The 21,703-nt window shown below is 38.4% G+C and overlaps 1 protein-coding gene across 1 annotated transcript in view; it reads right to left on the bottom strand.

Annotated features, from left to right (window-relative positions):
- Window positions 1-991: 991 nt before the first annotated feature.
- Window positions 992-21,703, bottom strand: part of LOC139728524 (cytochrome P450 2J6-like) — a 68,264-nt gene continuing 47,552 nt past the window's right edge. Inside the window, exons 2-4 of the mRNA XM_071639464.1 lie at window positions 7,448-8,058; window positions 1,809-2,133; window positions 992-1,047 (exon numbers count right to left, since the gene is read on the bottom strand). Coding sequence (XP_071495565.1) covers window positions 992-1,047; window positions 1,809-2,133; window positions 7,448-8,058 — 992 coding nt within the window. The remainder of the gene's footprint in view (window positions 1,048-1,808; window positions 2,134-7,447; window positions 8,059-21,703) is intronic.

The raw sequence follows: 21,703 nt of genomic DNA, 5'->3' as shown, positions 1-21,703 counted from the left end.
AGAAGAAGAATACCAAGTTTTTTTTTTCCATGTAAAGATAAAATTCGGGAATGTCGTAATAATTGACTTTTTTTTTTTGCAAGAAATGATTAGATGCTATAAGTGCTTCAGAAAAAAAAAATGTGTCTTTTGGACACCTGTTTTCTTATATGTAATGTTCTGAAGTTCTGAGTCACGACAGTGCATTGCCTGTTTTTCTAAGTGTTAGAAGTATTACGATGTATCATGTACTTTGATTGATATTGTACGTATATAGGTATGGAATATAATAATAAAAATCCCTGTGGGGAAAAACTTTAAAAGTTAATTTGTTTTGTTTGTTTGCTTGTTTGTTTGTTTGTTTGTTTGTTTGTTTTTTTGTTCATCTGTCAAGATGGCTTGACAGCCCTCGGTGCAAACATGTGTGTGCAAGCGTTCGTGTCTCCACGTCGCGTGGCCACTCCGACGAGTATTTAGCGAAGTTTTGCAATGATTTCGTACGGTTTCGGCAAAAGAGTCGAGACGCGATGTCCGTAATCGTAGTTTGGTTCGATTCCGTCGGGCATGTAGAAGGAAAAATGTTTCACCAGGGTCACCACGAAGATGAAGAACTCCATCCTGGCCAATTGTTCGCCTACACACACTCGACGGCCTTCATTGAGATGAGTAAACAATAAAAGCACCAAAAATAGTAACAACAAATTATGATCTATTGTAATAGAAAAAAAAAGTTGATTATTTGAATTAATCATTTATTTGTTTTAACTGTCAGATTCAAATTACTTAGTATACTGTGCTTGATCAGTTCATTCAATCGTCTTTGTGTTTTATTTGTGTAGCAAAATAAATTTAGAAATAAAATAACTTAAATCAATCAATCAATCAATCAATCAATTAATCAACTAGGCCTATATGTATGAGGAGTGAATGACTGCATCTATATTAGTAGAACACACCAGTGAAGTTTGAGGAAAGTTTGACAATCCATTCAAGAGTAACTAATAAGGATTTATTAAGGTTTGGTGCCACCAGTCCTGCGTGAGAAGTCTACGACATTTCGCGACAAATCTGCAGGACAACGATGAAAAAAAGAAATGTAAAGAAAGTATATACAAAAAAGATAGACATTTCATTTCTTTCAAATGAAAAGTAAACATTCCCTCGGCTTATTACTGACACATCCTGGAGTAACATTATTCCCCTCGCTTTTTGAAAGGGGTAAGTGCTCTTTCATTAAGCTTGAAAAGAGAAAGTATGTTGAATTCTCTGTATGGAGAGGAGGGTGTGTTTGTGAAACGCTGACGCTATGAGCAAGAGGGATCAGTTAAACTTTGGACGTTGTGTAGTAACCCACTGTCTTGTGAAAACACGGGAACCTTTGAAAATTCTCAACTTTCTTATTTTCAGTCCACTTCGAAAATAAATCTTGCACCATTCTTCTCGTTTCCTCTTCATTATCTTACAAGTGAGTTTGGCAAAACAGACAAATTGCACGTTATATGTTGCACACATCTTGTTGAAAGATTGACAGACCGTTCAGTCGTTACCTCTCACATAAGTTTCTATCACAAAGATGTACGTTTAGAGAAAGCTTCATGCAATTCTGCAAATGCAACATTATCAGAAATCAGCAATATCATTTCACTTTATGTGTTTGTTTATGTCTATTCTGTCAATTACTGTCTAAGAACTGTTCTGCAGGTTAATTAAATTGATTGATTTGTATTCTGTTCTCTTAATCTCTTCTATTTGTTCTTTTGTCTTTTGTCTAGCGAGTTATACATTTTGATTACCAATTATCGTGTCACTCTAGAATATATCATGCTTACCGGCCCCAAAAGGCATATATGCTTTGTTCTTCACGAACTCGGTCCCGTCGACATTCAGAAACCTCTCGGGTCGAAACACTTCCGGGTCACCCCAGATTTTGGGGTCACTGTGTATTGCGAGTATGTTCATCATGATTGCGGATCCCCGCGGGATGACGTAGTCCCGAACCCTGACATCTTCCGTGGTTACGTGAGGCAACCCAAGCGGTAGGACCGGACGAAAGCGAAGAACCTCGGTGGTAAAAGCGAGAGTGTACGGCATCTTTTGAAGATTAGTACCAACTGTTCCCTCAGAATCTTCTATTGTCTGAATTTCGAGCAAGATCTGTGAATGTTGAAAGGTGTTAGACTAAATGCAGTGTTTATACGATGTTCGCTTAAACGATTGCATTATACACTGAAAGGAGCCATCAGAATATGTAGCAATTAAAATCAATCACTCGATGACAGCATTTATATCAATAAAGGCAACAGACTATGATATATGCCAGTGTTAGATATCAGTCAGATCGTGTCTATTTGCCTACAATGATAACGATGGATGATCGGGAAAACTTGTTAATTCTAAGACTTGGTTTGTCTCAACCTGCTAGAACTTGTTTGTCATAATCTCTTCAAATTGTGAATTTTCTTCAATTTTGTCTCCCTGTACAATTAAAATTTGTAAGATCGCAATTGAGTATATGAATATAAGAACGACCCAAGTCCATGGAAGATCATTTCGAGTAAACTAAAAAAAACTTCATATCTTTTTTATTTGTCCAATAATGTTCTATTTAATTGTGATGGGAAGGCAACATTGTATATACAAATTAGAACATATATCATTATGACAATTAACATTTACATTAATTGTGGAGAGGCCATTTTGTGTGGTGGACTTGGGTCGTTCTTTGATTCGTATGGACTTGGGTCGTTCTTTGATTCATATACATGATATTCTGCTATAGAGATGGGAGAAGGATGAGAGAGGGCGCTATTATATGAATGTAAGAATGACCCAAGTCCTTCATTCTTACATTAATATAAGATTTAACTCATTCATTTCAGGCACTTCCGGGGGTAATTAGGATTTATCATTTACACACAAGATGAGTCCATGCATAAGCTACAATTTCCCATGTCAAACTAAATTTGGCCAAAAATTGGACTTGGGTCGTTCTTATATTCATATACTCAATTGCTGATCTGTAGTTTAATAAATATGTCGGATCTTACAAATTTCATTTGTAGAGGGAGACAAAACTGAAGAACATTCACACCTAAACCTTTCCCTCTGCGTACAGTGTATTCTCTTTACTTCAAAGTGATTTCAGAAATATGATAGAAAAAAAAAACTTAAACCAAAGATTGATAAATATATGCGAGGAATCATTTATGCCGCCAGATATAGATTAGTGTATAATTTTCTTATTCTTCCTTCTTGTCTCGCCCATCGGAGGTGAAGGCGAGACTAAGGGATCCGAATGGCGTCCGTCCGTCGTCCGTCCGTCGTCCGTCACAAATGTTAAAGTTTACCTGCAAGACTCTCTTATGATGCATAACTTGGCAACTGTTACAGCAATGGCAGCCACACTTGGGTGATAGAAGCACCAAGGGTATCTTCATGTTATGGTGTTGTCGGAGGTCGTGTGATGATGTCAAAGGTCATTTGAGGTCATATATTAAAGGGTGTATACAGTTCTGGTTGAGGTGAGGATTTAGCTCTCAATGTTTTGCAAGATATTCAGAAACCACTCTATGAGATGTCAAAGAGCATGCAATTCCATGGGGTATCAAAAGTTTATTTGATGAAAATCGGTTTTGAAATGGCTGAGATATCGAAAAACAAGGTGAAACAAAGAGATCCTAATAAAGTTGTGGCATGTCGCCTTTTATTACTGTATTATCACTTTTTTGGATATCTTAGCCATTTGAAATCTATTTTCATCAAATAAACGTTGAACCCTTCTTAAAATTACAGGCTCTTTCATATTTCATGAGAGGTTTCTCATTATCTCACTTAGGAATGTGCAAAACATGAATCCCCACCTCAACCAGTACTGTACAGTCCCTTTAAAGAGTATGTGCAAGACTCTCTTTTCTATGTTAAAGTTTACCTGCAAGACTCTCTTTTGACAAATAACTTCACATAAGTTGCTTGTTTACTTGCAAGACTGTCACAGACAGGGGTCAACAAACTTTTAGGGCCCAAAGTTAAGTTTTTATGGCGCCTTTTGATTATGGCTCATAACTTTTGATCCGTCTGTTTGTGACCAAACTTGGATGATAGACGTCCCTTGGGGAGGTAAAGGTCATCACAAGGTCAAAGGTCACATACAGGGGTCAACGAACTTTTAGGGCCCAATGTTAAGTTTTTATGGCGTGTTTTGATTATGGCTCATAACTTTTGATCCCTTTGTCTGTTTGTGACCAAACTTGGATGGTAGATGTCCCTTGGGGAAGTTAGGGTCATCACAAGGTCAAAGGTCACAGACAGGGGTCAACAAATTTTTAGGGCCTAATGTTAAGTTTTTTTAAGGGCGCGTTTCCAATTGTGGTTCAGAACTTTTGCTCCCTATGTCCGTTTGTGACCAAACTTGGACGGTAGATGTCCCTTGGGGAATTAAAGGTCATCGAAAGGTCAAAGGTCACAGAAAGGGGTCAACAAATTTTTAGGGCCCATTGTTCAGTTTTTCTGGCGCGTTTTGATTATGGCTCATAACTTTTGATCCCTTTGTCTTTTGTGACCAAACTTGGATGGTAAATGTCCCTTGGGAAGTTGAAGGTCACCACAAGGTCAAAGGTCATAGGTGGGTCAATGAACTTCTGGGAGTTAGAAAAATATCAATTTCTTGTACGCGAATGGGCGAGACACAATTTTGCACTAGCCTTGTTTTGAAGTCCAAGTAATTTCAATCTTTCTGGGATGACCGAATTACACAATAAAACAGAGGTTATGAATTTTCTTCAGTCAACGGTGGAATATTGGCAGTAATGCCTGCTGTTGTGCTATTGCGTCATCTTTTTTTATTAATTTGATTTGATCTGATCTGATTTAAATTGATTTTATATCTGCATTCCTTTCCATACAAGATATAACAGAAGGCAATTGAACAAAGTTATTGAGTAACATTTAACATTTGAACAGTGGAAATAAATGCAAACCGGTGTATAATTGACTTAAATATACAGCATCACTTTTCTTAACAGTACAAAGTATATACGAGCATGCAGGTATTATTTACTTATTAATAAAAACAGATTTCACATACCTGCTGTTTGACAAATTAAGCAACTCTAGGTGTAATAAAAACAAAAAATGCAGGAGATCATCGTCATATATTATCAAGCAGATGTTTGACAAGGACAAAGGCCTCAGAAATACACATTAAAGGCCCAGTCACGCTTTTCCGGGCAAGCTACGTTGGCTTGTTGCGTGAATTAATTTCAGCACGCAGTATAATTTTCTGCGGGCGGACAAGGATTTGGGCAAGTTTCGCGTGCGTCTTACCTGCTGGACGTGTGCTACTTACGTTCAATTCACGTTCTAGTCACGGGCAAGTTGCGTGAGAGTTGCCTGCGAGGTACTACCGCTACCGCCCTTCTACTAGTTTTCTGCGTGAGCGTCTGTGGGCAACCTCAAGGTCCAGTCACACCTTTTCGGGCAAGCCTTGCTTGTGACATGAGGGAACAATTTTTTGCAACCTGGAGGTCCCCGCAAATATGGCCTGCACAATGACAGTACCTTACACGTAGTAGCCCGTAGTTGCCCTCCCAAGTCCGATTTACAAGTTATGGCCTGCACAATGACAAGTGACAGGGTTACAGGGTGAGTCAAAGTGACTGCTAGCAGAGGTCCACGCAGACGACATTCTACAAGCATAATACGGGTGTGTTAACGGTGTTGATAATTAGAACATCTGTGTACCTGGTCAGTTCTGTAGGCGTGGAACAAGATGTATGAGCAAATTGCGTGCATGTTGAGGGTCGTTTACTGTCATACTGCTCGTTAGTTGAGAGTTGGCTGCGGCCAGGATAATCCCTAGGACATTCTCTGGGACCCTCTGCCAAATAAATAGTCCTTCAGAGGAATTCCTTGAATTGACTAATTGTCAGCCCCCACGCGCCTTGTACGCCTGTCACACGGAATACCCGCAAGTACAACTTAAGTAGCACGCGTCCAGTAGGTAAAACGCATGCACGACTCGCCCAAATCCTTGTATGCCCTCAGAAATTGTCCTGTATCCTGGAAAATCCCCACATGCAACAAGCCCACGTAGCTTGCCCGGAAAGGATGTGACAGAGCCTTAAAATATGCACAGTACGAGAATAGATATCAGTCATCGATCACTGAGCAGATGCCGGGTGGGGGAAACCAATGCGGAATAGTGCATAGTGCAAAAATGTAGAAAGTTTGTGTGTAAACTTAGCGTTTCCACAAGAAGTGGATGTGAATTTGATGCTTACTATTGTAAACATTCTTAACAGCCTGACAAAAACAATCAAGTAAAACCCAATGCAAACTGTGCGACTTGAGCCTGCTGTATGGAGCGCCAAGTGTCGCATGGCCTATTTCGTTACGGAATCACTCATTTCGTAACGAAAGGTTGTCATTTCGTCGACGAAATGACTGATTTCCATACAGCTCGCACCAGCTAGCAGGCTCAGGTTGCAAAGCGGGCATTGGGCTTAACATTCCAAGAAGTGACTTCATAAGCGGCACAATACAAGTCACTTGGTTTAGTTCGTCTTTAGGAGAGTTATATGCTAACATCCGCAGGAAAAGTATTCAATAGCAGCCTAGGGCAGAGGAATGCTTTGTTTTGTTTTGCTATGGCTTTTTATGTGGGGGAGGGGGATAGGTGTCAGCTAGGGGTAGTGCTCGTGGTTCGGTCAAGTATCAATTCACCCTTCATCCTCCCCAAAGAATCTCAAGACGAACTTATCCTCGGAAAGTCGGGGTCATCCCATAAGATCGATACCCACGAGTCATAGAACCCACGAGTTCGACATTACAACATGGGGTTTAATTTGTCGATCTCGTGGGCCTTGTTTACTTAATTCTTGAACTCACGGGCTGTATGACTCGTGGGCTGTATGACTTGTGGGAGTCAAACTTGCGATGTGCACCCGGAAAGTCACTTCTTTTCTCCCCCCCCCCCCATTTTTATTGATTCCTCTCTCTCTCTCTCTCTCTATCTCTCTCTATTTTAAAGAGGCAATAGTGTGTGTGCGTGTGTGTGTGTGTGTATGTGTGTGTGCGTGTGTGTGTGTGTGTGTGTATGTGTGAGTGTAGGGGGGGGGCGCAGGTGCAATATTCCCCACACCAGAAAGTCAGGTTTTCCTCCTTTTCTTTAAGTGCCGAGTGCGGGTGAGTGTGTGTGTGGGACGTGCCCCCGAACCACCCCCACCGTCCCGTGACCCATGGGCAGGGATAGACTTAACAGACTTACGTACACCATGATGGCAGGATATATCTTGATATTTTTGTGGTTAGACCAGATCAAGTGAGGTAACAATTTTTGAACATTTTCCCCACATTTCTTATTCTCTTTGTGAAATGTGTCTCACCATGTTCAAACTGACATCCAATCAGTAAAAGACAATTTGCACATTATTATCTAATTTCCTTTGACAACCAGTAAATTTCTACTAACCTTTTCTTGACAGCTCGGTAAACCAGCCAAGAAAAGAATTGCCCATGTTATCGACATCGATGTTGTGTCGGTACCGGCCACAAAAACGTCAAAAAGCGGCTTCCAAATGTGTTCCTTACTGGGAAGGGTCTTCTTGCTGTCCGCTGTTTGTTTTTTCTCCTCTGCAAGAAACATATCGACCAAATCTCGCAGGTAATCTCCATCGAATGTTTCTTTATGTTGCTTAATCTCCGTGTTGAGGAAATCTCGGACGTGCGTAACGGCACAGCGCTCTTTCTTCAATAAGAAGAGTGGCGCATCGGGGAGCAATACAATGTCACTTCCGAATATGGTGTTGATGCTGGAAATGACGTTTCCTACTTTATCGTCGGAATCCTCGAATCTTCGCCCAACAGTGATTCGGGCGATGACGTTGCAGACAGCACGATTAACTAACCTTGCGGGGTTAAAGGAAAGACGATCTTTAGCAGCAAACTCTTGGACGAGCAGCGTCGCCTCTCCCTTGGTTTCATTGGCAATGACCTTTTTTCCCATCCCGAAGTGACGCAGAGTCGTCAGAACAAAGCGGCGAGTGTCAGACCAGACGTCGCCCTCGCTGAAAACTACGCCACCTACGTCAATGGAAGGAGATTAAATACAACTCTGTATTCATTATTGGTCCATGCAAAGAATAACATGGGTCTAGGGCAATTACCCTATTTAATGGTGGCAATGATAACAATGATGATGATAATGATGATGACGATGATAATAACAATAATTTATTTATTTATTTATTTATTCCGTCATATTTAAACAGGGTAGTCCCCTCAGTTTCACAACTGCTTTCCAGGGGAGCCCTGTGTACATAAACATGATAAAAACATTGGATTACAATAGACTTCATAAAAAAAATATACAAGAGTAACACATATACACAAAACAATACAAACTTTAAGAGATACTTTAGACCATGGAGACTGACTTAAAATGTATTCTGAATTCGGCATAAACAAAATGTATTATTAAAAAAAAAAAAATCTGTGTAATAGAAATTACTGTAATGACACACCAAAAATATAAAACTGAGTTTAAAATACCATAATAGGGGTTAATGAAACCAAAGAAGAAAAATCATTAAAGAAAACCCAATACAAACAGTTAAAAAAAAAATAAAAAATAAAATAAATACAAAATTGCTAAAACATTCAATAAATAACCATTATACCATAATCAATATTTATTTAAAACGTGTAACTCAATTGACGGCATAACTTTCTAAATCTTTCAAAAGAGGGGCAAGTTTGTAAGAATACTGGTAAGGTGTTGAATATTGCACTTCCCTGGTAAGAAAAAGATGTTCGCATGTATTCTGTCCGTGGTGTAGGCACAAAGAGGGGGTTGTTGACTGCGTATCTTGTGAGGTAATACACTGGTCTAATGGCAATTAGTGGTTTTAGATAAGCCGGCACTCTGTCATTTAAAATCTTGTAAGCCATTATACATTGTTGGTATTTAAGTCTTTGTTCGATTGATTGCCACCGAAGCGTTTTCAAAAGAGGAGAAGAAGAGGAAAAATTGTCGGCATTTAAGGCCAGCCGAGCAAACTTATTCTGGCATCTCTGCAATCTTTGCGTACATGTTTTAGTCTTGTTGCCCCAGACCGTACAGCAATAATCCAGATAAGGAACAACTAAAGAAAAATACAAATCAATTAATATTTTCTGGTTAACATAGGGCTTAATTTTAAGGAAACATGCATATGTTTTAGATACTTTTTTTACAATGTTATCCACGTGACTAGACCAACTTAGATAAGGGTCTAAAATTACACCTAAATACTTCATCGTTACCACTCTTTCCAGACTCTCATTTTCACAAATAATATTAAATTGTTTATTTCTTACTTTATTTCTCGCCCCAAACAGCATAACCTTTGTTTTACCAACATTAATAAACATATCATTAGCATACATCCAGTTAACAATGCGATTAAATTGGCTTTGTAACGAAGATTCTATTTCTTGTAATGACTTTCCCCTGTTGAACATAACCGTCATCAGCATACAGTGATAGTTTGGTGGATGAAGAAAATTGGACATGACAAAGATCATTGATGAACATTGTGAACAACAAAGGTCCTAAGGTAGATCCCTGTGGTACACCTGACTTCATTGTCAGGAAATCACTAATTTTGCCGTCTATTGAAACACACTGTTTTCTTTCTGTTATATATGAGTGAAACCACAAATACTCTTTTCCGGTTATGCCAAATCGTTTAAGTTTCTCCAAAAGTTTATCATGTGGAATAACATCGAATGCCTTGCGAAGGTCTAGAAATATGGCACCTGTCATGTAACCTGAACTCATATTCGCCAGTAAATACTCGGTAACATCAAGAAGACTTGTGTGCGTAGAGTGCAGTGGTCGAAAACCTGACTGACTTTGTGCTAGCAAATTGTGTTCTTTCAAATGATTATAAAGCTGGCTGTGGATTCCTTTTTCAAATACCTTGCTTACAGTAGACAAGACCGAAATGGGCCGATAATTAACAGGATCTGTTTTTGTACCGTTTTTATGTACAGGGATAATCTTAGCTATTTTAAAATCAGCTGGTAATTTTCCGATTTGCAAAGAGTAGTTAAACATAAAAGCTAAAGGTTTAGCAATCACTTTAGCGGCTGCTTTGAGCAGTCTGGGGTGCATTCCATCAATACCATAGCTTTTATTGTGCTCAAGTGATTCAAGTTCCCTCTGTACAAAATTTTCAGCAATTTCTTTAAATTCAAACACCTGTTTCGTTACTTCCAGCGGAACCACAATTCTATCATTCATCACAACCTTATCTTTTTCCCGCAGTTTATCACAAATACAATTAAAATATGAGTTAAAAACATTGCTTACTTCATATCTATCTTCTATCATTTCACCATCAATTTCTAATTTCAGTATATTACTTTCTTTCTTACGGGGTAATAACTCTTTCACCTTTTTCCATTTGGCTTTAAAATCATTCCTTCCAAATTTTTGAAAAACATTACTATAATATTCTCTCTTTAATTTCTTATTCAAATTATTAACTTTATTACGTAACTTTTTATATTCATTCCATAATGTTTCTAATCTAATCTTATTAAATTTTGATTTAACATAATCACGTTGACGCGCAATCAATAAATACTCATCATTTATCCAAGGAGCCGGGTTTGAGTGTCTTACACTTATATAAGGTGCATGTTTGTCACAAATAGACAAAAACATTTCTTTAAACTTTCCCCATAAACTTTCAATATCCGTTTCAGACTCCAAAAGGTGCCATTGTTCATTTTCTATATCAGTAAAGAAATCTTCCTCTTTATATAGACGGAATGACCTCATATATGAAATTTTCGGAACTGACTTAGGCGTACACTCTTTCAATATCACATAAATCAAAGAATGGTCAGATATGGCCATGGAGTATACATCTGAAAAAAGATCACCTAATGTTTCAGATACCAAAATCAAATCTATCAATGTTTCACTATATCGAGTTATCCTCGTTGGCTTGGATACAATCTGTGACATATGGAGAGTATTGCATATTTGCACAATTTTACGTGAAAAATTATTTTCAGTTAACATATTACAATTCATATCTCCAATCACTACGATCTTATCACTGAAATTACGTACATTTTCAAGATTTTCCTCAAGATTTTCAAAAAATGTTACATCCGTGCTCGGTGGGCGATATACTATTCCCACAAAATATGACTTACTGTTTGGTATTTTGATTTCCAACCACATTAGTTCTAATGAATCTTTTTCCAAATCTGTCCTTCTTTTATATGTGATGGCGGCACTTATGAAAACACCAACTCCGCCTCCTGTTCTTTCTACACGGTCATATCTTTCCAGATGGTATCCGTCAACAACAAGGGAAGCAGAGGGATAATCTGCTTTCAACCATGTCTCCGACATCGTGAATATATCATATGGATTGTTTTTCAGGAAAATGCGTAATTCGTCAAACTTGTTACGAATACTACGCACATTAAGATGGGTTATTTTTAACCCCTTTTGTTTAGGGAAGTGAACAGTTGCTGATTTATCCTCGGCTATTTCAGTTTGTGAACTTATGCACACATTGTCATCAAACTCATCAATATTTACTGATTCTTCGGAGTGAAATGGTAGTTCAGATATTATACATTTCCAGCAAATCCAGTTAACGTTTGAATAAAAGATATCATCAGAAACTTCACCACATTTAACATGCGCCCATTTATCACAGTTAGTACATAGTATAAATTTTTGATTCCTCTTAACAGATTTTGCACAATATATGCATGGGTATTTATAGTTCATAATTATTGAAACAGTATAACATATCAAACTACTGCTATTTAGTTCTTAGTCAAATTTTTCAATGTCTCTTTCACTGTTTCACTGTTAATGTGTACCTTCTAACTAATAATGTACCTTCTTCTAATGATAATAATGATAATAATAATGATAATGATAATAATAATAATGATAATGATAGACTCTCCTAAAGCGCTCATCATACCTGAAAAGATATCATGGCGCTGTGGAAATGTTGAATTTGTGAATTTTGAGTTTGTGAATGAACGAGCAAATTTCGCGAAGTGTTTTTGAGTGTAAACGTCAAGAAATTTTGTACTAGTGTGACAGCGGCTATTGATTACTTTTTTTCAGTAAAGTTCGACTTGGGGTACGAATTTAATGACTTTTTATTGAAACTGTCATCGGAATTTGATCGAATAAGCGATAAGTCGACTAACAAAAATCGACTTGTACAAAATAATAACACGTGAGGCTTTGAATGTGAAAGTGAGGGTTAATTCTCATCGACTTAGGTGATTATTCGACTTATGCGCAGTCGACTTACTTGGAGCTGACTGTACTTTATTGCCGTCAGATTCATGTCAACCCTCTCTACGGCATCAATCCCCTTGGAAACAGACTTTGGTGGCTGCTTGGCACTCCGCGTGTTGCATCGATCAACGTAATAATTGTCAGCATGAAATGCCTCGTATAATGTGTATACCACGTAAAATTTCAAATATTCAGTAATATCAGATTAACTTCGAAGCTTTATATTTTCATGTCTGGCTTTCGTTTGTGCGGTTGTATTTATTATTTTAAGTGAGTGAAGATTAAAACATTGAACATATCAAAAATGGAAGAAAAATATTAACGGAAATATTTTGTATTTATAGTCATCAAATGCCTTGCCTACCATGTAAAAAGTGAAGTATCAATTAAGTCATCAGATCATCAGATCTATACGCGAGCGTTCTATGCTTCATGTCTGAAGTTTGTTCCTGCGTCGGTTCCTAAAACCATCTGTGGGTGTAATCATGTTGATTGCATAAATGAGTGATGAGTGAGACTTCGCTTTCATTGTCATTTTGAAGTGTCTTGCCTACCTTGCAAATTTTCAAATATCCATTAATGTCTAGTTTAGGTCGACGCTCTTTCTTGTCTGGGTTTTGTGCTTGTGTGCCAGTAATTAATTGTGTATGTAATATTTGTGTACTGAGTAATGATGCAGACATTCCACGCATCAAGCATGCACTTTGTAAATTGCAAAGATATTTCGCATTTATTGTCATCAAATGCTTTCCATACCACTTGTACCATGTAAAAGTTTAATTTAAATGAATGTCAGATTTACGTCGACGCTTTCTGCTTTTGTGCCTAATTTTTGTGTTTGTGTGTCGGTAGAACATTAGTGGGTATAGTATCTGTGATGCTTTAGACGCTTTAGGATTCCAGATCAGTTAATGCCAGTAGCCTATCCTGCGCACGATTATCTACAGGTTTTGTCCATACGCAATATATAATTGAAAACGAATCTCCCTATAAATTATAGCGTCAGTGTTCTTTTCAGCCAAACGTTAGATTTGGTTCCGTCATCCAATCATATAAGACAGCGCAAAGTATCAGCCACAAATTGAGTATATGAATATAAGAACGACCCAAGTCCATGGAAGACCATTTCGAGTAAACTAAAAAAAAACTTCATATCTTTTTTGTTTTTCCAATAATATTCTATTTAACTGTGATGGGAAGGCAACATTGTATATACAAATTAGAACATATATTATTATGACAATTAACATTAACATTAATTGTGGAGAGGCCATTTTATGTGATGGACTTGGGTCGTTCTTTGATTCATATACATGATATTCTGCTATAGAGATGAGAGAAGGACGAGAGAGGGCGCTATAATATGAATGTAAGAATGACCCAAGTCCTTCATTCTTACATTCATATAAGATTTAACTCATTTATTTCAGGCACTTCCGGGGGTAATTAGGATTTATCATTTATACACAAGATGAGTCCATGTATAAGCTACAATTTCCCATGTCAAACTGAATTTGGCCAAAAATTGGACTTGGGTCGTTCTTATATTCATATACTCAATTGTCAAATTATGAGGTAATCGATACTCAAAGTTCGCACAAAAGACAGAATAAAATGATGGACACCCAAAGAGATTAAGATTTCCCACAGAAGCAGAAGGGATAGTTATCTCACACGGGTCACCTAATTATGTCTGACCGCAGTCACAGGCAATATACAGGCATGTTTAAAATACAGTCAAACATATTTATTGAGGTCATCCAAGGGAAATGAAAAGAGAGGTCGTTATAGACAGATGGGTCGTCACAGAGAGGAGATCCCCAAGGCAAGTTTGACTGTACATTCCTACGCTATTACAAGTCCGTATAACTTTTCTGCAATATAGAAATGTCCCTTCTTCACCCTATCCATGCTATCCCTCCGTCATAAACAGCCCCAAGCCTTCCTGTACTATTGCCGTGATTGCGTATATGTAATACTGCTGGTGTGAAATGCATTTCTGTAAAGGCAAACTCTGACGTTATATCGATATACCATTGAACCGTGGAAAGTTTACCAACAGCTGAACAAGATGAATACAAAGAAAGCATCTGGTCCAGATGGAATAACGGCGAAATTCATCAGAACTTTTTCGTACGAGCTAGCAAAACCGCTCACGCATCTACTCAATACATCGTATAAACAACAAAGTGTTCCCCTGAAATGGGAAAGAGCGATTATCGCACCGCTACCCAAATCGTCACCGCCATCAATCGAGAATTTACGCCCAATCGCTTTAACAGATCACTTTTCAAAAGTGGCAGAACATTTCATTGCGCAACACACCTTGGCAGCAATGATGCCAAACGTGGACAGAGTCCAATTCGGCAATATGAAAGGGACCTCGACAACGCATTGCTTAATAGATATTCTTCATACCCTGCATTCAAACGCTGATCGCCCTAAACAAGCCTCATCAGTTTTGATCACCGATTTCTCCAAAGCGTTTGACCATGTCGACCACACGATCGCAGTCAAACACTTAAGGCCCGGTCACACCGCAAGAACTTTGATGGAGCGTTCCTGGAGCGATAAAAAAATCATCACCGCTCGTAACCGTTCACCACCGTTTAACAGAAGTTGGCCCCCGTTAAGGCAACGCCGTATACGCTCGGCCACCGCTGATGGTCCCTCCTACCGCTCCGAAAATTTTGAGCTGCACAAAATATTGCGAGCGGTGAGGAGCGGGCAATTTTCCGCTCCGGCAAAGTTCACAACCGCTCCAACAACGCCCAGTCAAAGTTTGGCACCGCTAGACGCAAGTTCGTGGACACTTGGGTCCGCTGGGCCAACGCAGAAATCTTGAACGCTGGACCAACGCTGCTTCGCCAGCTTTGCTCGGGCGGTGATTAAACCTTGCACAAACTTTGGTGGAGCGGTTGTAAGCGTTTTACGAGCGGACACGGGATTGCTGTTGTGTCAGACGTTGAAGCGTTGGTATGGAGGTGTCGGAGCGGGACCAGAATTTGGCTATAAATACGGGGAGAAATGGACCAGGAGCCCATTTGGAATCGAGCTGCCGTTGAGTGCAGACCTCATTACATATCGAATTTGCACAAAGTTACAGTAAAACTGTACTACCATGGATGCTGAGAGACTTGCTGTGATTGGTGCACTAGTCCAGCAGCAGAATCAGAACCTCCTCAGATTGCAACAAGTTGTTGACAGAAGGAGAAGAGAGAGAAGAAGCTGCCTGCTCAGTAATGATCTTCTTGGAGGCTGCTGCCTTTCCTTCTCCAGCCTTCCTCTTCTTTTGTTCACGTGGCATGATGAACTTCAACTATCGACTTCTATCAAAAATCTATCAGAACTTCTATCAAAGCGATCCGTTCAGCTCCGTAGTCAAAAGCGGTATGCCGCTAAACCAACTTTAAACCACCGCCGAGACAACGTCCGCATGCGCAGAACGCTGCTCTATCAACGCTCACGTCACTGCTAAACCAACGCTAGCTACCGCTCGCTACCGTTAAACCAACGCTAAAGCAACGCCGGCTTCAGCGGTGCACCGCTAAGGCAACGCCCGTGTTTTCGATTTTTTTTCCCCATTTTGTGCGCGGTGACGAGGGTTGTCGAAATTCGGCCCCCTCTCCCTACCGTTCAAGGAACGCTCCAACAAAGTTCGGGCGGTGTGACCGGGCCCTTACCTGAAATGGGAATCCCTTCGTGTTATGTGTCATGGATCAGAGACTTCATCCTTCTTCTCTCTCTCTTTCTCTTCAAGTTTGCTATCTTGTTTTTGGTTTTTTTTTGTCTCTTATTATACTGGCCAGGTCTAAAGTCGCGTACTTGAATGTGTTTGTCCATCTTTTAAGGTATAACCCTGTGAATGTATATAATAATGCGTGTGTGAACACTAGCGTATGCTTTTACGCATGCGTGCGAGCGTGTGTCAAGCCCCTAGTATGTGTGTTCATGTGCACTAGTCCACATCATAATACACTGCAAAAAGCCCGGTGTTAAATAGTGAACACCGAGCTGGTGTTAAATTTTCGGTGCTCATTTATGGTGTTAAATTAACACCTACGGGTGTCATTTCCAAATATAAAACTGTTTTTTGAAGAGTTTCTTAGTAACTGCACTTCTTGTTGATTTTTAATTTAAACAAGACGATCAAGAATTTTACATTAAAATACTAGATTTTTGAAAAAATGTGAAAATAAATTTACACCACAGTGACACCAGCTGGTGTGGTCTCTTATTGAAGCTGGACGGGTATTAAACCATTGGTATTAACACCAACAAATATCAAATTAACACCATGTGGTGTCATTTTTTAATTAACACCAGTACAGTGTCAAGATAACACCAGGTACAGTGTCAAATTAACACCACGAAGTGTCAGGTGAACACTTTTCAACACCATCACAGTGCATTCTCAACACCTGTGGGTGTGGTCCTTTATTGAAGTTTGATCGGTGTTAGATTTAACACCCATGGTGTTAAATCTAACACCGATGTTTTTACAGTGTACATGTATGAGTATAGACACACTCTAAAAGAGCGAAAAAAAGGAAGGTACAAGCATGCATTGTCAGCTTGAGTGTAGATGCAAGTGTGTCCATAACGCCGGTATTCGTTTACGTATAAATTACATAATTACCCTTTCGTTAAATATTTGGGTTACGATATGCAACGCGGAGTAATGTGTATGCTTGCGCGGGTGTATGAAAATATGTGATGCATGTACCAAAGTTTTTGCCAAAGGGAGGTATACGCTGCATGTGAGTGGTGAAATGTCGAGTGTGTTTAAGAGTGAAATTGTATCCGTTTTTATTGGTATCACAATATCATGAACGTTTTAATGTCTGACTGTTTTTAATGTTATATCTGTGTTTTAGAAATTGAGTTGTGAAATGAATAAGCAATGCTATAATGTCATTATATGATTATATCTGTTCTGTAATTTATGTTTTTTTTTTATCAGCAATGTGTATGTTGTATTACTGTGTAAACTACCTCAATTCGGCCTTGTTAGGCTGCCATGGTAGTTGTTTTTCAAACCATGAATAAATTATATGAAATACCAAGAGTATAGATAAACATGCATTAGCTGAAAATAATGTGAAAAGTTAACGGGTAAGAGAAATATACATTTATTTATAAATTCATAAATGATTGTACTACTTATAAAAACATTCATGTTTGTAAATCCGTTAAATGGAAACAAAACATTTCTTGACCGTGATAGCCACATTTCTCTTACAAAATTCCTATCTTTGCAAAACTAATGGCCAAATAAATGAAATGTAAAAACTGTCCCAAGCCTGCCTTAACCATGGATAGATGATGTGTCAAATGAAATAACTGCAGAATGTAATAAAAGATCGATTTATTGATAGCCACGTATGCACAGATAGAGCAATTGAGCTATCTCGACCTTTGGTATGGTCCATGATGTTTTTGAAGAGCGGAAGCTTTGGGCGACCGGAAGTCAGGTTTGCTTGCTTGACCAGTACTTCGTCGACTAGAGATGGGCTTGAGATAAACACGAGTCTCTGACCTCCTTCATGCAGGAAAGCAATGTCTCCGTACCTTGTAAATTGGATTGAAAGAAGCAGCCACATTATGGCCAGCCAAGTATCCCGTATGTCTAAAAAGTCATTTTTGGGGTAAATTTGATAAACGTTGCATTCGTTTATAGGGCGATAAATCGAGTTTTCTATTAATGGGACATTTGGCTTGCCATTGACACATCACACCTTATAGGATCGAGTTCTAGTCACATTCCATAAATGCTTCGTTCATAGCAAAAAAAAGTGAAGAAAATCATCCATGTCAACCTTTACGGCGCTAATTTGATGCTTATTTTTAAGATTCTTCTCGTGGAAATGAGTGTCATTTGTCTTATGCTGTGACGGAAGACAAAATCCCCATGCTTTTTCTTATGGTTTGGCTGCTAAAAGCAATAATGTGTTCCATCTTCTATGGCACTGTACGTCTGCTCGTTCCTAAATATTCAAAAATTATTCAAGTTTTTGTATTCATAATAATGAGTGTGCGTTGTATGCGTACATGTGTATGTATAAAACAACGTCGTGTGTGTGTCTTTTTTTAAGTTCTAGATTATGTTAATGTACTCAATCTGCATAACATATTTGCCATTTCTTTTATGAAGGAATAAAGGTTTGGGATTTGATATATATATATATATATATATATATATATATATATATATCAGTGAAGCGTAATTACTTACTCTTTGTTAATACTCATGATCCGTTGCAGGAAATTTTGAAAGGAGAAAAGTCGGCCGATGAAGTGGAAAGGGGACGGCTTTCTGCAGGGCCCTGGCGGCAGCTTGTCGGTAACATGGACCCAGAATGTTCGTATGTACCACGTGATTGCTAGAGCAGCAACCGCTGCCAGGAGGGCGCTGTCCTTGAAAGATGATAAGATATCGGGAAGCGCCATTTTCCGTTGAGGACGATGTGCTGTGTGCTGATCTGGATGTCTGCAGGGCAGAGATAATGTCGTGTTGTTTTATTGGACATTTTCTTTTCTTCATTGATACAACCAAATCATCTATGCTGAGCAGTGAAACGAAATGAAATTCGTGCTTTTAAAAATATTTCAGGTAGTGATTGAAAATAGATGAAACGCGAAATGGGTCAAGATCTGCTAAAGAAAAAGAAAATTAGAGGAAGAATAAAATCTAAGCCTACAAAAAGCTGAATCCTTTTATTTGTTTGAAAGCAACAACTCTACAAACCATCATCCCAAACTATTGAGAATTGTGTTTGCTGACAATGCCCTGGATACACATGGCGGTCATTATCATCTACTAAATTTTATTCTGGCTAACATCACCAATTTTACGACAGATGAAACTTATAATTCCGTGTTATTGAATATGAACAATGTCCGTACAGTAATTATATTATATTGGATGGCTATGAATGGGATACAAGGGAATATTGCACGAGTTAGGGCCAATATTGCACGAATCGAAGATGAGTGCAATATTGACCCTAACGAGTGCAATATTCCCTGGTATTCCATGAATCAAGGCCATCCAATATGATTATTATCATCTATACAATCAAGTAGAGCAACCATGAACTGCACAAAATTACCCGGCTTCTACTCGTCTTTGAAGTTGACTCGGCAGTCCCATCCCAGCGCTGAAAAGGGGAAGCCCCTAAAACTGCGTATGAAACGAACAACTAGCAAGATGTTTGCGCGCTTGTGAAATGTAACAAAATGACGCGCACTATATGCAAGCGTTTGCGCATTCAGCAAGCGCTCGCGCAATAAACGAAACAGAATTGAATATTTATATAATATTGGATGGCCTTGAGATTAATACAAGGAAATATTGGACGAGCTATGCACAAATATTGGACGAGTCGAAGACGAGTCCAATATTTTGCTTAGCGAGTCCAATATTTCCTTGTATTAATCGAAAATACCACATTCAATATCATCGTTATTATCCTACAGAGGATTTTAGCGAAGAATGTTTTCACTTAGGCCTACCCTTTCTGTCTCCGACTCCGAGTGCTGTGTGGTCTCCTACTGTGTAGTGATCCTGACATGGGGTATGGTATGTTGATGTAGGCCTACACTCTTCAGTGCAAGTTAATCCACTTCAGTCTCTGATAAAACAGTGATCTATGTATCCAAGGTAGCCGTCATGTTACTGTTAGACCGAGATCTAGCTAATTTTGACCAGAATTAGATGTATTTGTATCCGAGATCTGAGAAACAATTCACGTCACATCTACCGTAGATCGTGAAAGATCGAATTAGGCTACTACAATTAGTAGTCCTACTGTATAGTGTATACGTACACGTCGCGGTACAGTATCGATTATGCATTATCGCGCATGCAAATGCAAGCGGCGGCCGGCTACATGTATTTGTATATCGCAAGCGGGCTATCTAGCAGTATAGCGCTGAGCATGCAGAGCTGCAGATCATTCGTCGCCTTGCGCCTGCATGCACAAAAAAGGCAACTTATTTTCATCAAACCTAAATTTAACTTCCTGTTATGAAAGTGATATTTTGAAAAATTGTGTAAAAAACAATTTCAACTGATTGATATATGAAATTTGTTTGCATGAACACAGAATTTTAGAAGAAATGATATTCTAGTTAATTCGTGATTGACCAATCACAGACGTTTTTACTTCATATTTCAGGTTATCTCGTATATATCTCAACCAATCACGGTGCAGTTTATAAAAACTTTGGGGAATCCCCCTCTTGCCGTCCAATATTTTAAATATTGGTCGCCTCGGCAAAAAATATTGGTCGAGTTCAACAAACTTTTTAAGTGGGTTGGAGGTTATGAGGTGCGTCGACAAAATAACACTTGTATTTGGGCTCTAAAAATCCTCTGTATGGATAATAATACGTTATATTTACTTGTATTAAAATAACTTCTGTCTACGATATGCTATACACAAACACATCCATATATATATTATATATATATATATATTTCTAATTATATATAATGTATATATATGTAAGTATGTATATATATATATATATATATATATATATATAGATATGTAGATAGATATATATAAATATATAGTCGAGACAATGTAATAATGACAAAAGATGTTGCAGGAAGCCAGCTGGTGGGAAGCTTTCGACCTTCGGTCTTCTTCAACTTTATTCATGTTATTGTCTGCTAAGCAGACGTGTCTGCTTAGTGTTGATTAAGTGTTGATTAAAGTGTTGATCAAGTGTTGATCAACACTTGAGAAAGAGCGAGTCGCTCGAAAATTTGTGTGCAGAAATAAACCGTTGGTGAATACAGCATGAACTTTGTTCCAGTTTTGTTTTTTATCTCATATATTCGTATATATATATATATATATATATATAGTTTTCAAATACTTTAATGGTACATGTTTAGATTAAATTCGGGTGTATTATGTTCTTAGCGTATTGGTTTTTTTTTTATTCGAATAGAAATAGCAAGGAATGCTACCTGCCAAGTTAGGTAAAAATCCGTCATGGGGGTTTAAGGAAAAGGCTGAAAATGTAAAACGGATGACGCACCATGCACGACGGACGCCGACCGATGAATTATAGCAATACCTAACTTGAGCATTAGGCTTCGATGAGCTAAAAGCGAGAAAAGCTAGGGCACCTTAACCGTGGGATGTTATTTTTTCTGTAAGACAGAGCATATTGTGTGTGATATAGCTTTTGACAGTGCTGTAAAATTAGGCGGTACAAATATTCGAACAGTTTACAGCGTGACGGTGGTGATTTTGATAATATTTCTTTTTAATGCAAATATGACATTAAGGCGAAGAACGAGGAGAAGGGGAAAAAACTAAATGGAATACAATGATTTTATACGTATGAAGCCAATTAGGAATTGTCAACAAATAAACT

This window comes from Diadema antillarum, unplaced genomic scaffold (genome assembly GCF_040938485.1).
Source record: "Diadema antillarum isolate AM-2024a unplaced genomic scaffold, OU_Dant_1.0 scf00000019, whole genome shotgun sequence".
Lineage (NCBI taxonomy): Eukaryota > Metazoa > Echinodermata > Echinoidea > Diadematoida > Diadematidae > Diadema > Diadema antillarum.
Note: the sequence above shows the minus strand (reverse complement) of the source record. Positions and strands in the feature narration are given on the sequence as shown.